This window comes from Pan paniscus, chromosome 21 (assembly GCF_029289425.2).
Source record: "Pan paniscus chromosome 21, NHGRI_mPanPan1-v2.0_pri, whole genome shotgun sequence".
Lineage (NCBI taxonomy): Eukaryota > Metazoa > Chordata > Mammalia > Primates > Hominidae > Pan > Pan paniscus.
Window position 1 is genome coordinate 64,795,861 of NC_073270.2, and position 21,471 is coordinate 64,817,331.

A 21,471-nucleotide genomic window follows, 5' to 3' on the forward strand; every position below is an offset into this window, starting at 1 on the left:
CCCCGGCGGGGACGACCGGGGCAAGAAGGCCGGGGTGTCCCCGCTCGCTAAGGACCACTGAGCCGCGTGCTTTCGGGAAGCGAGGACGCGAGGCGGCGCGGGCACGGCCGCTCCGAGGGCCTGGCTTTGCGCCCGCTTCAGGGAAACGGCGCCGGCTTTTTTAAATCTGTGGACAGACAAGCGTGTCCTGAGAGCTGAGATTTAGAAAGGCTGTTAGGGCACCCCCTTTCTCGGAGTGACACTAAACCCTGGAAACCCAGTGGAGGACCCCCTAGCGTTTTCTGTAGTTCTAGGACCTGCTTCCGATGTGCGACAAGACGGAGGGTAAGGCAACAGTTGCCACTGTTGCCCGGAATGGATGGGAAGAAAAATGTGAGGAAAACCCACTGGAGGCACAGGGGAACTGCCACGCGGCCGGGAAAATGCTCATCTCAGAGCCTGTGATTTAGAGAAACTAACCCAACGCAGTGAAGGCTCACAGTCTAGGAATTAAAGTGTTTCTCTCATAAAGAAAAAAAAGCCTTTGCCCTTCACCTTTAATTACTAAAAAGAAATTATAATCAGGAAAAACATCACTTAAAAGAGTTTTTATTAACAAAAGTTTTCCTTAATCCACATTTCAACTTTATTAAATAGTCCAAGGGTTTCATTTATGAACACTTATTCCAGTTTAGTTCTCTTAAATTCATTTGCTTGTTGTGCATTTATGTTTAAAAAGGTAACTAACTGCACTGGAAAATGAAAATTTATAGTTTTATCAATAGGTCAGTTTTAAAAAAATCAAAGGATAAGGATTTAAAAATATTAGGGCATTACACCTTTTTCAGAACAAGGATAATTTACAGAAATTATACAAAGCAGATTTTCATCAAATAGCAATTATTTAGCGATGTTTTATTTAGCTGAAATGTTATTTCACTTGTAAAAACTATCTCCGGTTACAAAAAAAAATCAGAAACCTTATTAAATTTAACCTGCTTTTACAAATGTCCTAAGAAGTCTTAAGCTAAACAAAATTTAAGTAGGAAAACGATAATTTAAAAATAGTGTGTTATACTATTTCTGTGGTTTATGTACATATATTAACTGGTCTCTTGGATAGGAAACATGACTAGAAGTTTATCACACTAAGCACTGTAAAATAAAGGCAAGAGCTAATCATCTTCTAGCAAAAATAGTCTCTATGCAACAATTGCAAATGTCAAAGCTATTATTTAATGGTTAATTGCCTGCTACAGTACATAAAGTACATTTACTGGATTGTTTTTCAGTTTGCAGCTGCCCTCTTGACATCCCAAATAAGGAATTCCCGTTAAGTAAAACCTGCAGTGCAATTCACTCAGTGGTTAGTTTCAGGCCAAGCCTCCCCCTACCATTATCCTTGTTCTTCCCCACCGCCCCCAAATCCTGCAGTGGCACCATATTATTAAAAACACTAAGTACCTGGGATTTATGCCTCAGAGCAAGACATCATTTGAGTAATTTCAAATGATACACAGCTCCTTCATGTAAAAAAGATGTTTTGTGGTCACAATTACTTCAAAAAGTAATTATATTCAAATAACCTGACATATCATGCCTTAGCAATTACAAAACCATGATTTTGACACATGGCAATTTTTAAGTTAGGCAAATGTGAAATGCTAAAAGATGTGAACAGCTGTTCTTCTGTTTAAGTTAGAGCACTGCAAAACTCAGGTAATGACTTTTATTTTTTTCAGTTAACATAACCAGCCCACGATACAGCATACTAAATCACAAAGTACAAATCCAAGGAAGTTAATACCTTTACTAAGTTACAAAACTTGGGCAAATCAATACAGTACTCTTTTATAATGAAACCATACTTTTGTTGGAGTCATGTTACTTTAGTGATAATTTTCACTCCAAAAATATTTAAGTACCAAATCAAAACACTGGTTTTTAATGGTGGTTTATAGCATAGTAAGGTATTTTACACAAAATATATTTTAAAACTACACAATTTCTCCTTTTAAGTGAGCTCCCTTGTGCAAGCTGCTGAAGTGTACAGCAGCAGGGCAATGGGCGTCTATAGGAGGTGGCTCTGCTCTGTTCTGGGGTTGGTCCAAAGTCAGGTGGAGTTCCAATGTATGAAAAGCTTGAAAAATCTACCTTAAGGAGACTGAATATCAATACCAGTTTCCAAGGAGTTCTTGTTGAATTTTCACAGAGATACTGGAACCCTCAAAATCAGATAGTAATTTCAAACAACATTAATTTCAGATGATCCCTTTTATTTAGAGGCCCTGCATCTGTTTTGATCAAGTCACATAGCCTTACACCAACTTATCAAAAAAAAAAAAAAAACTACCCAAAATATAGTTGTATTTTTAAAATACCAAATAAATATATAGTCAGTTTGGAGAGACCTGGAGTACCCGACGTTGTCTACCAACTGTCACAATCACTTCTCTGCAAACGCTGCTGCTGCCATTGGAGTCCTTATGGTTCCTCTTGCTGAGGCTGTCAGTTCTTCAATCTCAGCATTTAATTTATGTATTACCCATTCCATTGCTTCTCGGCCCTTAAAAAAATCCAATACATTTATTGTTACTGAGGGAGAGCAAAGGCATATATCGAACTAATGACACACCAGGAAGTAACAAGGGGCGTGACAAGTTTAACTCAATCTCAGGATGACAGATCGTTTTTGTCCTGGCTTTTTCTAATGTTATTTAGCAAACATCAAATGCCTTGAGCAACTGGCTTGATCCATAAACTGACTTTTATTTTGTATGCAAAAGATGTTCTCAAATGAATCTACAATTAAATGACAGAATGTCTTATTTGTTTCATTATTATAGTGGTCCCCTTTTTAGGGGCAAGAAGGTCAAATCCCTTTTCTTTACATTTTAAACCAAAATCCTGTGCAAGGTCCTGCAGGATCTGGTCCTCAACTCACTCCTCACCCCTTCTCTCCTAGTGTTCTATGTAGTTCCTTGAAAAACAGCATTCCCTACTTCCTGTCTCAGGGCCTTTGCACACGCAGCTGCTCCACCTAGAACACTCTTCTTGGAATACCCCTCGCAATCCACCTGCCCCCATTTGGCACTCAGCAGAAACATCAGTTACTGAACACTCAGTAAGCACTCTCATACCTTTCTGTACCTTTACTTTCCTAATTACATGCTGTATGATTAATGTCACCTGCCTCTTAGTTCCACGGGGGCAGGGACCACATTTGTTTTGCTCCCTGCTGTATACCCTGTCTAGCCTAGCACTCTGCATGGCACAGAGAAGGCATCCATGAGTATCTCCTGATAACCACATTCACCATGTGTTATGTAACAGTGCATGGCATCTTTCTCTAAACTTACTGTTTCAGATCATGCATTCTCAATAAGCAAAAATTGGTTCTTGGGGGGATGGAAAAAATCTCCCTCTTTTAATGTATAAAGCCCACACATATGTATATGATATATAACTTAATGGAGGTGGCAATTAGGGAAAAAATGTCTAAAATGAGTTGGGGGAAGACAACAGTGAAAAAAGGTTGAGAAACAGTGCTTTAAATGACACACAGCTACACATCATCGAGCACTTCCTCAGTGCTGGGCCTCAGGCTACACACTTTCCATATGTTATCTCATTTACTCCACATCAACCCTGTAAAATGGGTAATCTCCACTTTAAAAACGGGAAACTGAGGCATAGAAAGGTTAACTTAATTGCCCAAGGTTAAAAGGCTAAAAGTTAGAGCTTGGATGTGAACCCAGAGCCTTTGTAAGTAACTGCCCAACGTGCTGCAGTTTCCTATGGTAGAATGGGCAAGGGTCAGCTTACAAGGACACACATGCAGTCAGCACCCCATTCCATTCCCAGGAAATGAACCAGGGAATAATAACCAAGAAGCAGCCTCACTTACTTTACTAGCGTTTGAGGATATGGTACTTGCCATCAGTCCTTCAAGGTAACTGCTGAGGCTAACTCCTTTCACGGTGATTATGGCTTCTTGTGTCAAAACAGTTCTGGAACAAAACATATTCACACAGGTTCAGATGACCCAGCTTTCATTTTTAAAAAACTTGATAAAAAAACCTTAAACACCCTTTACGATACATTTGTTAAAATATTTTTTACTCACTTTTCTGGATCCTGAGGATGTGGTTTGTATATAAGTCTCTCATCTACTGAAACCATGTTTGTAAATGAAATCTACAGAATGAAGAAAAAAAAAAAGATCAAATCATTTTGGAACTGAAGATTCAAAATGTTGCTAAAATCAACACACAAGCCAAAATCTTACTAAACATACAAAACAATAAATAAACCGCTGCTATTACTGCATAAACTATTCACTGCCTACTTTTTATTTAAAAAGCAAAGTTGAGGAAATAAAGTATAATAATGATAATACACATAATCCCAAACTCATTTTATTGAGTGCTATCCCCTTAGAGATAGGCAAGATCATGAGAGCAGGAAGGGTAAGGAAGCAACATCCAGGGCCAAGTTAGGCCAGCACATAAGCAGGGATTCTCTGAACCACATCATGAACACGCACTCACTTCCACGGCAACTAGGAGAGGGACAAAGAACTCAGCCAGACACTTCGAAATGAAACAAAAGGGAGCCAAGACTTACATTAGTAGATTTAAGTTCCATTGTTTTCTCTACAGGATCAACTACAGAATGTTCTTGCACATATGTTTTCGTTCTTGCTGCACCAATAAGCTAAGTAAAACATTCAGAACTAGGAATCAGAGGAGGAAGAATTTCTTACCAAGTGTATCAATATTTTATTTGAAGGAAAAAATGTGTTACAATATTTTGAACCAAAAATCTGTTTCCTAAAAACCAGAGGAAACAAGCAAAGATCAGAAAGGAGGCCTATTCACATATCATGGATGAGAGGAGACTGCCAGACACAAAAACTTTTCCCAGAGGCAATTAGAAACCAGCCCACTGAGAACGTCTGCAACGTGAGGCACCACGCTGAATCTGCCGCAAGGCGACGGTGGAGCGCTGAGGCTGAGATATGGAAATCAGGTTTGGGGCAACATGGCAGCTAGAAAAAGGAGAACTCAAAGGCATCTGTCAGTATCTTCCTAGAACAGCCCAAGGGAGGGGGCACCTCAGCTTCATTCTCCAGACAGAAAAACAGCGTTCTTACGACGGAGGATCACACGTCAGTGTCCACTGTCACTCCCTGTGCTATGACCCCAAGCCCACCCCCTGACCCTGCTTGTTTCTGTGTCTGCACTATGGTTTGCATAAGGAGGCAGTAAGTACATTCCTATTGAAAATGTGTACTTTAGTTTTCTTAGTGAACCTACTCTCCATAAAGAGACCCTCTAAAGAAACCTGGATCCACTTATTACACCAGTTTTCTCGCATTATGGTAAACTGGCATTCTAGTTTCTTCCTGGTAAAATCTGCTCACTAAAGCCTGCTCATTCTTAAGGGAATAGAATTGTTTCTAAATGTACAGGAAGGAGTTCCAGACCTTGGAACAAATGTGGCAATAACAAGTCCGAGAACATAGTCCTTACTTAATGTACACAACCCACCACTGACCACAGAACTGTCACCTAACAATTATGACCAGACCATTACTGCCAAACCTTAGTATTGGTCTCAAGTCGCTGGCAAAAGCAGAAAAAGCAGAATAGAACTCCTTTCAGATCACATGGCATTAGCTGGCTTCCTTAAGAAAATTTTATCGGGTGCCTTCATGAAGACTGTAATAATATTTCCAATTCATTATACACTCATAATTCAAGTTTATTATAATACAACTTGAATGGATGCAAAAAATGACATTCAGAATCCGCTCCCACAACCTATTTGAAAGTATAATGCGGTTTAGAAAACTTCTCTACAGCAGTCACATTTCTCCGGGAATAAAGACACACTTACAGACTTCACAATGGAAGGCAGTCCCCACTCTGTGCTGAGAAGTCTGTGGCTGTGCAACTTTCCAGAGAGATCTATATGTCTGTCCAACACATCAACTCCAACCACACTTGGGTTCATAGGGTTTGGGTATTTCTGCATTGCAGCTGTTGTAACAGTTTCCCACGGGTGGCTGGTGATGTGAACCAAAAAAAAAAAAAAAATTCAAACATTTAAAATTATGCATATGAGTTAAACAATTTTTATAATCTATCAAATCATTCATTACAATGTAAGTTTAATGAGTTTACATAGGAAAAATTACCTTCTGAAACACTGATGATTATGGGAAACTGATCTACATTTTTAACAGGCTTCAGTATTTTTCCACAATACAGGCTATGTAAAAAAACTCATATCTATAAAGATCAAAGCAGTCTACACCATCTTTCCTACTTATCCTTATCCACTTTCACATGTAAATTGTTTCTAGGAAGAACCAGTGATTCATGAAAATGTATTTAAAAATTATGTTCCACTGAAACAAATAGCCAAAAGTATCATTATGCCATTTATTATTTTTTCTGACCCCAATTCTATCAGTTTATACGGAAGTAACAAAAGTAAAAGAGTTTATGGGCACTATAAATTCTTACAGGGATCACAAAAAGATCCAAAGCATTGATTTAATTATTGAACTTTCCCTTCATTTTAATGTAATAAATAACAGTGGCTCCTCCAGTCAATCTTTATCTACTGTTTTTCTCAAAAGAGTGATTCTGATTTCTGTCTTGAAAAGGTCACTCAATATAATAAAATGTCCTTAAGGTGCACTCCTAATATACTATTTTCTAATATTCTCTTTTAATATAATAAGCACTTGCTTATCACCTAGTATTGAAGTGGTAATAATATCACATCACTTGAGAACTTGCAGTATCTTTATTTTCTTCAAAAAGGCACATGTGCTTGGGTGATTCAAAATGTGATGCAACCTTTGTTCACTTCACAACTTCTGTGAATAAGACACTTGTACAAAAAATATCATTTTCAAAAGGACCCCTTATTAAGTACAATCAGTATTAAAGGTGACTTAGTCCACCTGCAGTCTGATTCTGATGCCTTCTACACTACTTATCTGTGCTCTCATCTTCACTTAAAGGAAAAAGACAAGATCTGGGGATGATGTTTCAAGCTACAATGACTGTTAAGCCACACAGCATTACTTTTTATTTTTCTAAAAGTAAAACAAGTAGACATTATTCCAACCTTTTAGAGAACTCAGATTGACAACTACATCTTGTTGACAAAAGGAAAATCTCAACTCCATTAATTTCCCAGAACCCTGGACAACCAGTGACATCATTTTTAATGTTTTCATTATAATATTCTTTTCTATACAATATTGTACCAATGAACCTCATTCTGTCTTTAGTCTCCAGCCTTATCCAGCAATCAATGCAGGTATATAAGCAGAGTTGCTTCATCAATCTGAAGTGTCCCCACAAATCGAAGCATACAGGCCAAGCACTGATTCTTACCAAGCCAACTCTCTAAAATGAAAATCAGATGAACCCTCCCCAGGTCTCCATCCAGTCATATGCCATGGTTAGCTGGCTTCCATGCCCTTACCTCTTCCCCCAACCCTCTCTAAAAAATTAATAATCGCAGGACTTCAGGGTGGTTATGCATTATTTGTAATTTAGTCCATCTCTCCTTTCTGAACCAACTTGAAACCATTGATGTTGACTTAGCTTGGCTCAAGATTGCTTTATGAACCATAACCAGCTCAAACATTACAAACAATACTTATTATGATTAATCTTCCAGCAATTAATCTGAGCTATATTAACATAATTACGTGGAAAAGATCTCACAATGGAAGACATTCAAAGACCACGCCAAAGTAGAATCAGGAGGACCTGGCTATGGCTCACTGACTGGTCCAACTTCTTCACCTTTGAAACAAGGTGAGGACATTATTAACTCCACCGGCACAGCATCGAGGTCTTGATTTACTTATGAAAATGTAATCAATCCAAAGAACAGTGGCTGACACATACTGGGCATCTCTATAAGTTGAAGGAATCAATGAATGACTTCACCTGGATGCCAACTATAGGCCTCAGAAGAAAAGTGTTGGAAAATCAAAGACAGATAAGATGTAGAATGATGACTTAGACATTGTTAGAGAGTGACATCCTAAAGATCAGAAACAACGCTCAGATTTGTCAGGGGAGATGATGACTTCAATTTCAGACAGGCTGAGTTTTAAGGGCCTGTGGGACAGGACGGTAGCAATGCCTAACAGGCACCTGAAAATGAAAAGCGAAGCTCAAGAGAGGCTGGAGCTCAAGGTACAGATCTGGGTGCCATAAATGTATACCTATCATTTGGGACTTTGACCAAACAGCTCAGATTATGTGGGGAGAAAGCACGGATCAGGGCTGCTTCTCCCAGGACAAAAAAAAAGTCTGTGACAAAAAGAGAAACAAAAAAGAAATTAAGATCACAGGTAAAATCCAATATAGGAAGGCCAACACAGAATCTCACTGAACATTTACACTGAATGGGAAAAGACAGGGAAGCGCTGAAGACAAAGGCAGAAAGAGTGTAGAGGGAAGGAGGGGATGAGCCAGGAAGAAGAGTTAGGGAAGATATGGGAGAAGACATTTCTAGGGAGACTGAGTGCCAAGCACCTCTGAAGCATGCAAACCCAGAAGAGGACTGAAGCATGCAAACCTGGAAGAGGACTGAAATTAAACATCCTCGGAGCTGAAATGGACTAGTGATGAATGTGACCAGGTTAATGAACATCTAAATGACTACAAATTTCGGGTCTTTTTCCTCCCAAAAAGACTAAACAGTAGGGGGAAAAGAAAGCTTCCTTTTGATTCCAGTATTCTATACTTTGCAGGATACAGCAGGCCCTAGGATGTGTCCCACTAAGTACAAATGCGGACAACGTTTTAAAAGTTGCCTTCAGAGGCCGGGCACAGTGGCCCACACCTGTAATCCCGGCACTTTGGGAGGCCAAGGCGGGCGAATCACCTGAGGTCAGGTGCGACCTGACCAGGGCGAATCACTTTGAGACCAACCTGACCAACATGGTGAAACTCCGTCTCTACTAAAAATACAAAAATTAGCCGGGCGCGGTGGTGGGCGCCTGTAATCCCAGCTACTTGGGAGGCCAAGGCAGGAGAATCGTTTGAACACGGGAGACGGAGGTTGCAGTGAGCCAAGAACACGCCACTACTCTCCAGCCTGGGCAACAGAGCGAGACTCTGCCTCAAAAAAGAAATTTTAAAAAAAGTTGCCTTCAGAGACATTTTTAAAAACATAAATGGCTTTGTAGCATATTTATTTACAAGGCTATACTAATTAAAACAGTGTGGCAACGACATTAAGATCAGCGGAACAGAGCAGGTAACTCGGGAAAAAAAAGGATTTCGCTGCTTAAATTTGTGGCTCTTTTGTAAATGGAATCAGGGACCTGGAAGAGAATATAATTCTCCACATCCAACTGGTTCAAGGCCTATTTTCGTTAGTAAACATTTCACATTATCCAAAAAGATGTTCCTGAACGTGGCCTCAAAGAGCTAACACGGGTAGGCCCTGACGACCGTCCTTTTCCATCTCTCAGATGAAAATGGGTAACCCAGGGTCACACGCTTGTTACAGCGAGAGCTAGACCTTGAATTCCAAATCCGAGGCTCTGCTGCGTAGATGAACGAGTTGTGAAAAGGCTTCACATCCTGGCGGTCAGAGTTCACCCGAAATTCACATTCGAAGGTAGAAACTCCACCCAAACGGCGGCCAGGGAAAGTACACTCTGGAGAAAACCAACACCTCCCTCTTGGGATCCTCGGGTCCACGTCCCAAAGGGGTTTCACAGGGCGGGATGTGGCAACCCTGAGTGCTGTCAAGGGCTTCGTGCTCCGCGACGCCCCCAGGACCTCAGGAAGCCGCCGGCCCGAGGCTACCTCATGGTGGGGGACAGCCCGGAAGTGGCCCCGTAGCCCTGCCGGTCGCAAGGCCGCCTGGGTCTGGAGGTCGGGGCCGTCCCCTCGGCTAGGGCGCCTCGGGGTCGTGACCTTGGTCTGCCCTCCGTGTCGCCGGGGCCCGCAGGCTTCAGAGTTCGCTCCCCTCGCTAGGCCCGACGCCTAGAAGCCTCCTGCGGGCCGCCTCTGCCTCGTCTCGACTCCAGGGCCGGCGTGCCTGCCCTCCACGGAGCCGACCCGCGCCCCAAACTTACTCAAAGACGTGCTCCGAAGTCCAGATCTTCATGGTGCCGGCACCCTGAGCGATGTCCGGGTAGCGCCAGGGGACAACGAGGCACAGAGGCTACACCTGCCCCTGCCCCGCCCCCAGCACCCCAGCCGGCGGCGCAGCGCGCAGGCGCTGTCGGGCCCGACGCGAGGGACGTCCAGACGCGCGGCCCCACGCCCTATCCCGGCCCAGGTTTTGCCCCAGCCTTGCGCGCGGCGCAAGGAAACCCCGCCTCTTAGCGCCGGGCGCATCGCGCCGGCGCAGTGCCGCAGACGGCAGCTGGAGGGGCCGGCGCGGGCGCTGTGCTGCGCAGGCGCGGCGGGCTTGTAGCGAGCCTTGACCTCTGGGCAGAGTTGGGTCAGGTCCAGGAGGTGCCTGCGAGCCCGCTTGGCCCTCCTTGTCCTTCTGGCCCAGCACATCCTCGCCTGGCATTTCGAGGCGTGTGGACGCATGCGGTCAGCCTGCTGACATAGATGTTCCTTGTGGTGGTCACTTGTGCAAAATTTCCTGATGCCCTATAGAGAGTTCCAGCCACCTCCTGGGTCAGCCCGGGCTGTTGTCCCAAATCCACCAGCCACCCAGCCGATCAGCTGTGCCCGTCCCACCTGCCCGCCAGGAGCTTGCAGCCCTTGGAGGGGATAAATAAGGCGTGACGCGGAGAAGCTAACATCAGACCTGCCCATGAATAATACCCCTACGAGGGATGCGGTCCGGAAGCACGGTGCCAGGGGTCGGGTAGAAAAGCTTCCTGGCCGGGCACACCTTGCCCTAGGTGCATAGGATGGATCTGAGCTGAGATGTCTCTCCCAGAGAGACTTCCATCGTCATCATTTCTCACCTTGTTGCTCTGCTCCATCACAATATCCTGTTGCATTTTTTATAGCACGTACCCCTCTGACATCATTTTGTTAATTTATTTGTGAAAATTGACAATCGAACTGAGTTCTTGAAGGCAAGAATCTTGCCGGTCTTGCTCAAAAATCATTCTCAGTGTCTCCCATGTAGTCAAGGCTCAATGATTACTTATTGAAAAATGAAAAAAATCAATAGCTATTTGTGGGATGAATGAATTAATGGAGTCATCTAGTTTATTTGTTGTAACTTCCGCTAGACTGTAAGCCCCTGAGGGCGAGGCTCTTGCCAGACTTGTTCAGTGATTTCCCCCTTCCTAAATGACAATTATTTGTTGCATCAATGGATGAAAGAATGACTAAGAATTGCTGGGGCAGGAGGAGGTGGCATGTGGTTTCATTCAGAGATGAGCCTTGTCCAGGGAACAGACTGCCTGGCTTAGCTTTTGGAATACGGCTTCCCACCCTGCTCTCCTGCACTCTCCACAGCCGTCTACCTCCTAACAGAACAATTTGCCATTTTAAATGAAGGTTATGGAGGAAAATCTTTACATCTAGTTACTTAGAAGCTTGTTAGAAGGACCACCTCATTCTTGTTCTTAGCTTGTTTGATTGTTAAAGACAAAAAGCCAGGTTAATTTAGGAGGGAGGATAATTTTTCAAAATAACATAAGTCCTTTATACAGGAAAACAAAAATTACATTAGACAGGAAGGAAATAATATGGTTGGGTAGTTGCTAAGTGCAATTTGTGGTACCTGAGATTTTCTTTTTTTAAACCTACAGTACTTAAGAGTGATTTCTTGGGGAGGTAATGCTTTAAGGGCTGCTGAGAGTACCTCAGCCTTGACTAAGATGCGGTTAACGTCGCTGGGTGTTAAAAACACTGGTTCAAGAACCATCAGCACAGAACAGCCTGTCCCTGCTATTCCTGGAGTTCCATGAGGCTGTTCACCATTCAGCATTCCTGTTCTGTTTATTTTAGAGAACATTATTCTGCCCTCAAGTTCAAAATTTCTGTGTTTTATTCATGAAAATTAAATGACACCTATCTCCCGTGCCCCCAGCACATACACTATATCAGTCTAATTTTACTTACTAGATCTAGAGTGGTGGGATGGGGCATGGAAAGATGGAGATCCAGGACCCAATTGTCTTCTCTGCGTGTCTCCTCATGGTGGAAATACTACCACCTCTTGCTTGGATTTGGAGGGTAAGACTTACATAATGATTATCTCCCGGAGACTCTGTTAGGAGACACAGAGGAAGCAAATTAATGGTTTTTAGATACCTAAGCACTGCATTACTTGACAGTGCCTCTCACAGAAACAGAGAAGTCATTAACAACAGATCATTACTTTGATTTGAAATTAACTAGGTGACTGGTAGTTATGGCCCTTGCCCCAGGGATGACACACATCTCCACACCCTTCCTGCTGGGATCTCCTGTTGGGATCTTGCCGAGCTCCGTGTCTGGGATGAGAATGCAGACATTAACTCTTACCTACAAGGAACTTTACAACTGGCCAGGAACCAAAACCAAAACACAAGTCAACAATCAGCTAGAGGATATTTATTTATTTTTTAGACAGAGTCCCACTCCGTCACCCAGGCCCAGGCTGGAGTGCAATGGCACGATCTTGGCTCACTGCAACCTCTGCCTCCCAGGTTCAAGTGATTTTCCTGCCTCAGCCTCTGGAGTAGCTGGGATTACAGGTGCGTGCCACCACACCCAGGTAATTTTTGTATTTTTAGTAGAGATGGGGTTTCACCATGTTGACCAGGCTGGTCTTGAACTCCTAACCTCAAGTGATCTGCCTGCCTTGGCCTCCCAAAGTGCTGGGATTATAGGCATGAGCCACCATGCCCAGCAAGAATCAACTAGAGGATATTTAAAGGAAGGGTTGGGTGTTCACAGCCAAGAGACCCAGAACTTTGAAGTGCAGCCTCTGGGTCCTTATGGAAGGTAGTGGGCAGAGGAGGATTGGCTAAGAGGCTGGGATCAGGGGTTGGTATAGCAAGAGGCAGATGGCAGCACTGACATGAGTGGCCCCATGTTAGCCAGTTCCAGAGACAGGCCAGGCAGGAGAAGCACTCCATCGTCAGCTGGGCCTCAGCTACTGTTATTTCCAAATTCCCCTCACTTGCACACCGTCTTTACAGTTGTTGCCCTATCTTCATTCCACATGTCCCATTGTTCTCGGACCAAATCAACGGTCAGGCTGCTTATTCTCAAGGCCCAGTAACGAGATGCAGATGAACTGGGAGAGAAGGGAGTTAACCGGTTACAGGAAGGAGGCCTGGAGATTATCACCAGACCAACTCAAAGTTACAAAGTTTTCCAGAGCTTATATACCTTTTAAGCTATATGTCTATGTGTAAGTGTGCATTCATCTAAAGACATAAGTGATTAACCTCTTCTAATCTATAACTAAGATCTGAGTCCTGAAGACCTTCCTCTGGAGCTTCAGTAAATTTATTTAATCTAAATGGGTCCAGGTGCTGGGATGATTACTCCTGCTACGTCATGGAGGTTTGGGGAATTCCTTCAGACCCCTAATAAACGTGTCTGTGGAGGCCTGGGGAGTTTCTTCAGACCCCTAGTAAAACTTGTTTAATCCTAAGCAGGTTCTGTTAAGAATTCCTTTGCCATCTTGTCATACTTCAAGGCCCAGGAAAGGCCTAGACAAAACTCTTGGTGGGCTTTCGTGACATTCCAGCCTTTGTGTAAGGACACTGGCTCTTTTGGCTTTTCATATTTAACCACTCAGTCAGCATGGAAACAGTTGTTATGGAGGCCTGCATCAGTGAGACCTGGCCTGCCACACCATTACTACTTGATTTTTTATATCACTGTGGTCTAAGAAGAAACGTACTTGGTCTTTGTCCCACATTCTTGTCACAGAGCTCCTAAAACCCTTGGGATTTCCTGAATGATAGGGATGCCTTTGATTATTTATAACAAGCTCCTTTTGATACCATCTCCAGGTAGATGGTGTTGGAATTGTAATGGCTGCTAGAGAATTGTGTGGTTGGTGGAGAGTACCCCCACACATCTATGTCGGAACGTATGTGTGTTGAGAGTCTAGTAGTAGGAAAAACCGTGTGTTTTTGTCAGAATCAGTTTCCTTACAAATACACTTGAAAGGAAACTTTATATAACTACTTTCAATAGAAAACCAGTATTTTTACCCTGATAAATGCTAAATACATGACTCTTAAAATAAGGCAGTGAGCCCCGTGGGCCTTCCTAACACCTTCTCGTCTCCTCACAAAGTGGGCATGTCTCACTTTGGTGCTGACTTCCAAACTTCCCAGGTGCTTTTTGGACTGTCATCCATTCTCCTCAAACTCCAAGCCACCTTTTCTTCTGAATCTCTCAGCAGTGACCTTTATCTCTAAATTCACTGTGAACTCCTTCAACTATCTTCTTCTCTTTGTATTCTCATGAATCCTTTCCGTGTATCTTCTTAACTGAGAATCTTTCTCTCTTTCCCTCCCTCCTTCCCTCCTTCCCTCCCTCCCTCCCTCCTTCCTTCCTTCTTTCCTTCCTTCCTCTCTCTTTCTCTCTCTCTTTCTTTCTTCCTTTCTTTCAACAGAGTCTTGCTCTGTCTCCCAGGCTGGAGTGCAGTGGCGTGGTCTTGGCTCACTGCAACCTCCTCCTCCTAGGTTCAAACAATTCCCCTGCCTCAGCCTCTTGAGTAGCTGGGATTACAGGCATGCACCACCGCTGGCTAATTTTTGTATTTCTAGTAGAGATGGGATTTTGCCATCTTGGCCAGGCTGGTCTTAAACTCCTGACCTCAAGTGATCCACCTGCCTTGGCTTCCCAAAGTGCTGGGATTACAGGCGTGAGCCACCATGCCCGGCCTCGTTTTTACATTTTTATTTTAGAGACAGAGCTTTGCTCTGTTGCCCAGGCTGGAGCGCAGCAGCATGATTATGGCTTACTGCAGCTTTGACCTCCTGGGCTAAATTGATCCTCCTGCCTCAGCCTCCCGAGTAGCTGGAACTACAGATGCGTGCCACCATGCCCGGCCATGATAATGTGTCCCTTCTCCTTTCCAGTCTTTTTGTCTGTGCTCCCTTCATTTAGTCATTGCACAAATAACAACTGATCATCTATTCTGGGTCATCCCTATCACACTACAGCAGCAGGTGACAATTTCCCTAGGGACAATATTCCCCAGGGGACATTGGCACTGTCTGGAGACATGCTCGGTTGTCCCAACTGGTGGTGAGGGTGCCACTGGCATCTGTGGGTAGAGGCCAGGGATGCTGCTAAACACCCTACAATGCCCAAGATGGCAACTGATTCCCTGCCCCAACAAAGAGGGATCTGGCCCCAAATGTTGACAATGTCAGTGTTGAAACGCTGGGGTTCATCTAACAGGCTCTTATCTCTGTCCCAGTCTACCTGTCTGGCTTTGATGTTTTCTCCTCCCATTCTCCAACTCAGCTGAACCCACAGCCACATAAATCTCTCGCTATCCTTACAGGCCATGCATTTCCACACCCTTGAACTTTGCACATGGTGTTCTCTCCACCCAGAATGCACTTTCCTCTGATTTGCCCTGGAAAGTCTTACTCATATCTTGAGATTCTGTGCAAATACTCTACTCTCCAAGTGTCTCACTGATACGCCTCTCCCCACTAGCTGAGCACAGTGCCTTGTTTCGGCTTCTGTGCTCCTGTTTGCATTTGACACAGCCCTCATTATGACACATCACTGTGGAAGTGTTGTGTGTGTGTCCACACTGCAATTTAAAGTCCAAAGCGATGACTTCTGTGTTAGAAGGATGGGGGTGGGAGCATGGCTCCTTATCAACCTCTTCATCATTTGAGTCCTTACTATAAATGTGGCCACACAGTGAAGCAAGAATCATCATAACAAGAAAATATTTGCCACTGGACCAAATCTGTACATATAAACTTGGTGCCTTATGAAAGCAGCAGCATAGATCCTCATCTCTTGAACCTATGTGATTGCTGGTTAGTCTCCCACTGATTGTCCAAGGCTAAAAATAACACAAGTGGTTGGAAAGTGAAACCAAAACTCTTGGAGAAGATGCAGAATTTCATCAAGTTGATGAGAATGATATTCAAGAACTCCTTCATTATACACTAACCCATCAATAGATGACTTTGTGTAGAATTAAAGCAGTTAACATTTGAGCAGACAAAATTTGCAAGGGATGGTTCACAAAGAAAATGATATGAATGGCTAAAAGTTGGGAAAGACCCTTGGGAAAAATATTCGAGTCCTTGAATATTTCTGCAAAGATGTCCATCTCTGCGACTGAGTTGTGAAATTCAAACATATTTTGCAGTGCTATTTTCCAGTTTGGTGAGGAAAATCATTGCAGAAACCAGCACTTGGTTCATTCTATGTGATAACAATTTGATAGAGTTACAATTTTAATCTAACACATGTATATATATATATCTCATATAAATATCTATCATTATATATATCACTAAATATACACATATGGATATATGTGTATATATATAAACTTACTATCATTACTTTATTTTATGTTATTTATTTATTTTTGAGATGGAGTCTCACTCTGTCGCCCAGGCTGGAGGGCAGTGGCACAATCTAGGTTCACTGCAACCTCTGCCTCCTGGGTTCAAGCAAATCTCCTGTCTCAGCCTCTCAAGTAGCTGGGATTACAGGCACCCGCCACCACACCTGGCTACTTTTTGTATTTTTAGTAGAGATGGGTTTTCACCATGTTGGTCAGGCTGGTCTTGAACTCCTGACCTCAAGTGATCCGCCACCTCAGCCTCCCAAAGTGCTGGGATTACAGGTGTGAACCACCGCGCCCAGTCAGTATCATCATTTTATGTTTCATTTTTCAGGGTAAAGTGTCAGCTGCACTTTTTGTTTTTCATCATTTACTGTAAAATATTGGTGTTGCTTTTAAGTGGATTTGCTTTCAGTGAGCTTATTGGGTACCAATTGCATACCAGAAATGACAGCTTTCTTCAAACTCCAACAGCTAGGACTACACAGGGAGGTCGGTGAGGAGAGAGATGCAATCAGTACTTCGGTTACAAACAATAAGGGCAGCGGTGATAGGAGAGGAGCAGGAAATTGGAGCCATGTTTAGGGAGCTGTACTGGCACAGCCTGGGACACTCTCACCTTTTCACTTGTGGCCCAGGTGGCCCTGATGGAATAGAGAGCCAGAGTCTGCGTGGCCATAGAATAAGCCAGAGAGAAGTGACCAGCACAGCTCAAGCCTGAGATTTCAACATCCCTATCAGCTCTCCAACCTAGGGAGTGTAACTGGCTGAGAAGGAGAGACCAGAACACAGGAGGGGCTCAGGGGCTCCCAAGCCCTCAGACATGGTGTCCACCCCTTGTCTCTGCAAAGGCAAACTCCCCATTTTAGGAATCACATTACTCGTAATTTAATACAAATCTTTCTTTCTTTCTCTCTTTCTCTCTCTTTCTTTCTTTCTTTCATCTTTCTTTTTTTTTCTTTGAGACAGGGTCTCTTATGTTGCCCAGGCTGGTCAAACCCTGGCCATAAGTGATCCTCCTGCCTCAGCTTCCCAAAGTGCTGGGATTACAGGCATGACCCACCCCACGCAGCCTAGAATCTAGAGTCAAATTCAATTTTGTTTCCATTAGTGATTGAAGATTTCAGGTAGCCATACAGAACTTCCTGTCTTTATAATTTTTCCCATTTTTTGTTTACCTAAATATAGAAATAACTTATTCTTGAATCCCTGTCTTAAGAAATGAATCTCTTCTGGAAAGCTCTGACTATCACAGGAATTCCCCATCCTGAGAAATTAAAGGTAATTTCTTAATGCTAAATCAATCTGTCTAATTAGCAGTTTTTCCATAACCAGGTCCATGTCAAAACTAGCTTTTCTCTTTTTCTATGCTAAAAGGTTTTATCCTGAAAAGACTCTCATATACTCACATACATGATGGTATAAAACCTGGCCCAGAAATTCTCACTGGGATAATGAAAATGTCATCATTGCATGTGTGTCCTGAGATGAACAGTTCTTGCAGTCCTTTCTTTTACATTCGTTTGAGTGATATTGGTTGTTTCCTATTACAACATCAGGAGATGGAAGTCACTGACCAGCTGCCAACACCTGAGCACCACAGGCTCATAGTTTCTCTTTTTTCTTTTCTCTTATGTGGGACCTTTTTTTTTTTTTTTTTTTTTAGCTGGAGTCTCACTCTGTCACCTAGGCTGGAGTGCAATGATGCGATCTCAGCTCACTGCAACCTCCTCCTCCTGGGTTCAAGCGATTCTCCTGCCTCAGCCTCCCAAGTAGCTGGGATTACAGGCATGCATCATCATGCCCAGTTAATTTTTGCATTTTTAGTAGTGATGGGGTTTCACTATGTTGGCCAGGCTGGTTTTGAACTCCTGACCTCAGGTGATCCACCCGCCTCGGCCTCCCAAAGTGCTGGGATGATAGGCGTGAGCCACCGCTCCCGGCCATTATGCAGGGCATTTTTTATTTGCAGTCACCAGACAGAGACCTGCTGCTTGGTGACCGTGGCCAACGCCACGAGTCCACTGCATGTCTTTCACATCATGAAGGGGGAAGGGGGGAAATCCTCTCTCATGGGCCAAGATTAATCCTCTTCGTGAACCACGTAATTAGGTTTACAGAAGGGGACAGAGCCTGGCTCTTGTCATGGAGGTTGGTGGTTTTCATCACCCTGCTGAAGGAAATTAGTTCTCTGTCTTTGCTAGAGGCAAATGGATCAATCCTGAAATAGACTTAGGCCTTGAAGGGGCCCCCATTCCAAGTACCCTCATCCACAGGGGGTCTTGGAGACAGGCAAAGAGATATGTAGCTGCATATTGGCCTGGGTTGGATCCAGACAGCTGCTTTTTGTGTGTCCTATTCTTGCTTGACTTTATGTTGGTGACCTTTTGGGGATAACATTTCAGTGGCCAGCAGTGTAAACACCAAGGGAGGGAGCAATGACAGCCATGTTCTCCTTCCTGAAAGCAGTTTAGCTGCCTACAGTTTCAAAGGATCAAACCATCACATCCTTCAAGCCCCCAGGGCCCAAACTATTTAATAATAAGTGCCTGGGCAATATTTTGGAATACTTTTCTTTCTCGCAGCCCAGAGCATGCCACACCTATTCTGTCACTTGCCAGTGTGACATCTTGTAAAGAAAGGGAAGCAGGGTTTGGGAGGCCCAGGTGGGAGGATTGCTTGAGGCCAGGAGTTCGAGACCAGCCTGGGCAACATAGTGAGACCCCCCCGTCTCTACAAAAAACAGAAAAAACTAGCCAGGCATGGTGGTGTGGGCCTGTATTCCCGGCCACCTGGGAGGCTGAGGCAGGAGGATTTAAGACCAGGAGTTTGAGGCTGCAGCGAGCCGTGATTGCACCATTGTAGCCTTGGCGACAGAGTGAGACCCAGTTTCAAAAAAAAGAAAAGGAAGGGCGAGCAGGATGATTATTCCAGTTTTATAGGTGGAAAATGGAGGCGAAGAGATGCTGGTGCCTCTCCCATCCAATTCCTAGCCTTATTCTCTCATCACTAGATCATGGTGTGGGGTGTTAAAGGTGATACCACGTCAATACACAGCTTAGGCAATGGGCTTCCCTTGGTTCCCGGGTTCAGACCGCAACAGAGCACAGCTGTTCATCCAAGTGGGACCTGCCGGGTTACCCCTGTTCATTCTGTAAGAAGGTGAGTGTATTACAATGTTCTGAACATAAGTGGATGTGTAACAGATACTTGCTGGATTCTATTCCTGGAATTTGGGATAGAGTCAGCGTTTGGCTTTTTCATGGTCTTTCTGAGAAGTCCATTCTGCAGAAGTGTGACATTTTATGTACATTTAAAAAATTGCATTAAAATCAAGCAGAATAGGGTGGAAGAGTAGAAGGAAAGTCAGTTGTTTGTCATGAATCATCTTGTAGGGACAGAGCTGGCCCTTTTAAAAAATATTTATTGTTTCAACATCAGGACTCTGAACCCCCAGTGCAGAAGGATAGCATGATACCCTGGAGTAGAGTGAGGAGCCTAACATTGTAGGTGGAAGGTTTTGAGTATGGCCCCAAGAGTAATATATTCAGTGAGTCTCTTCTGAAGCTCCAGGGGTCAACAAGTACCAGACAACAGGTACCTGTGGGCCTGGAAATAATCCCCCTCCTATTCACCTGGGAGGTCATTGCTTGTCCTGTTGTCATGCACTCAAACTAGTTGACTCAGTCATTTCAATGAACAAAAGACTAAGCCAGATTATTGGCATTCAAGACGGAAACCTGGATATGGGATGGCTGGCCTCTCTAGCCATGTGCAGGCACAGCATTTGCACACCTGAGTCATGTCAGATAACTTTTTTTTTTTTGAGACAGAGTCTCGCTCTTGTCAGCCAGGCTGGAGGGCAGTGGCGCGATCTGGGCTCACTGCAACCTCTGCCTCCTGGGTTCAAGCAATTCTCCTGCCTCAGCCTCCCAAGTAGCTGGGATTACAAGCACCCACCACCACGCCAGGCTAATTTTTGTAGCTTTTTAGTAGAGACAGGGTTTCATCATGTTGGCCAGGCTGGTCTCGAATTCCTGACCTCAGGTGATCCACCTGCCTCAGCCTCCTAAAGTGCTAGGATTACAGACATGACCCACAGCACCTGGCCCATGTCGGATAACTTTTAGGAAGAGAAGATAGAGATTTCAGCTTCTGTTCTCATTGTATTCTCATTCCATTCTCATTCTTGTATTCTCCTCCCAAACAAAATAAAACAAAGAAATGTGTCCTTTCTAGCTTTATGCATGCATGTCCTCCGAGGAAAGGCAGTCCTCTTCATGTTTAGATGCTCCAAAATGATGTCAAAAATTTTCCGAAAGGTTTTTTCCCACCAAGTGTAAAGTAAACTGAAGCATTCTAGACTATGAGGCAAACCCAGCAGGATCGAAGGGCCTGCAAGCATCTAGGGTTGTGATGTTTTCAGTTCTGGTAAGAAAGAGCACATGGACAGAAAGAGGCAGAGAGATGGTCTGTCTCATTCACAGGTATATCCACAATACCAGGCACATAGTAACGGCTCAGTAAGCATCTGTTGGGTGAATAAAGGCATCAACAGAAAGCAAGCCAAGTCCTGGTGTTAGGTAACCCATGCCTTATTTATCATCAAGGGGTCAACAATATATAGTGTGTACAGTTTATGAGCCCTGACATTTACCAGAATTTGGAACTTGCAAGGCATAACATGAAGGTCCCAATCCAGTAAGAACACAAGGATACGGAGAGAGAATCAGCAGGTGCCCAAATCTGGGCAGTGCCGCTGCCAGCTCTCTGGGTCCCAAAGCCATGTCTAGGGAGACCAGGGCACCTAGAAGCAGCAGTTGTTCCCCAGCTGGCTGTGCAGAGCAGGTCTGGAGGGAGACAGGTGCCCACAGCCCAAACTGCCTTCATTTGAGAGAACAGCTGTTTGCTTGGGCCTTAGGCTGAGGAAAAAAATGCTGAGCCATATGTCCTTAGTAAATC

At 43.9% G+C, this 21,471-nt stretch overlaps 1 protein-coding gene across 1 annotated transcript; it reads right to left on the reverse strand.

Annotated features, from left to right (window-relative positions):
- Window positions 1-572: 572 nt before the first annotated feature.
- Window positions 573-10,406, reverse strand: PRELID3B (PRELI domain containing 3B). The gene is made up of 6 exons (XM_003810803.4): window positions 10,112-10,406; window positions 5,881-6,049; window positions 4,606-4,695; window positions 4,106-4,176; window positions 3,887-3,989; window positions 573-2,545 (listed from the first exon to the last, which is right to left on the reverse strand). Exons 1-6 carry the CDS (start codon window positions 10,141-10,143, stop codon window positions 2,426-2,428), a joined length of 585 nt encoding a protein of 194 aa, XP_003810851.2. The 5' UTR covers window positions 10,144-10,406; the 3' UTR covers window positions 573-2,425.
- Between the last annotated feature and the right edge of the window lie 11,065 nt (window positions 10,407-21,471).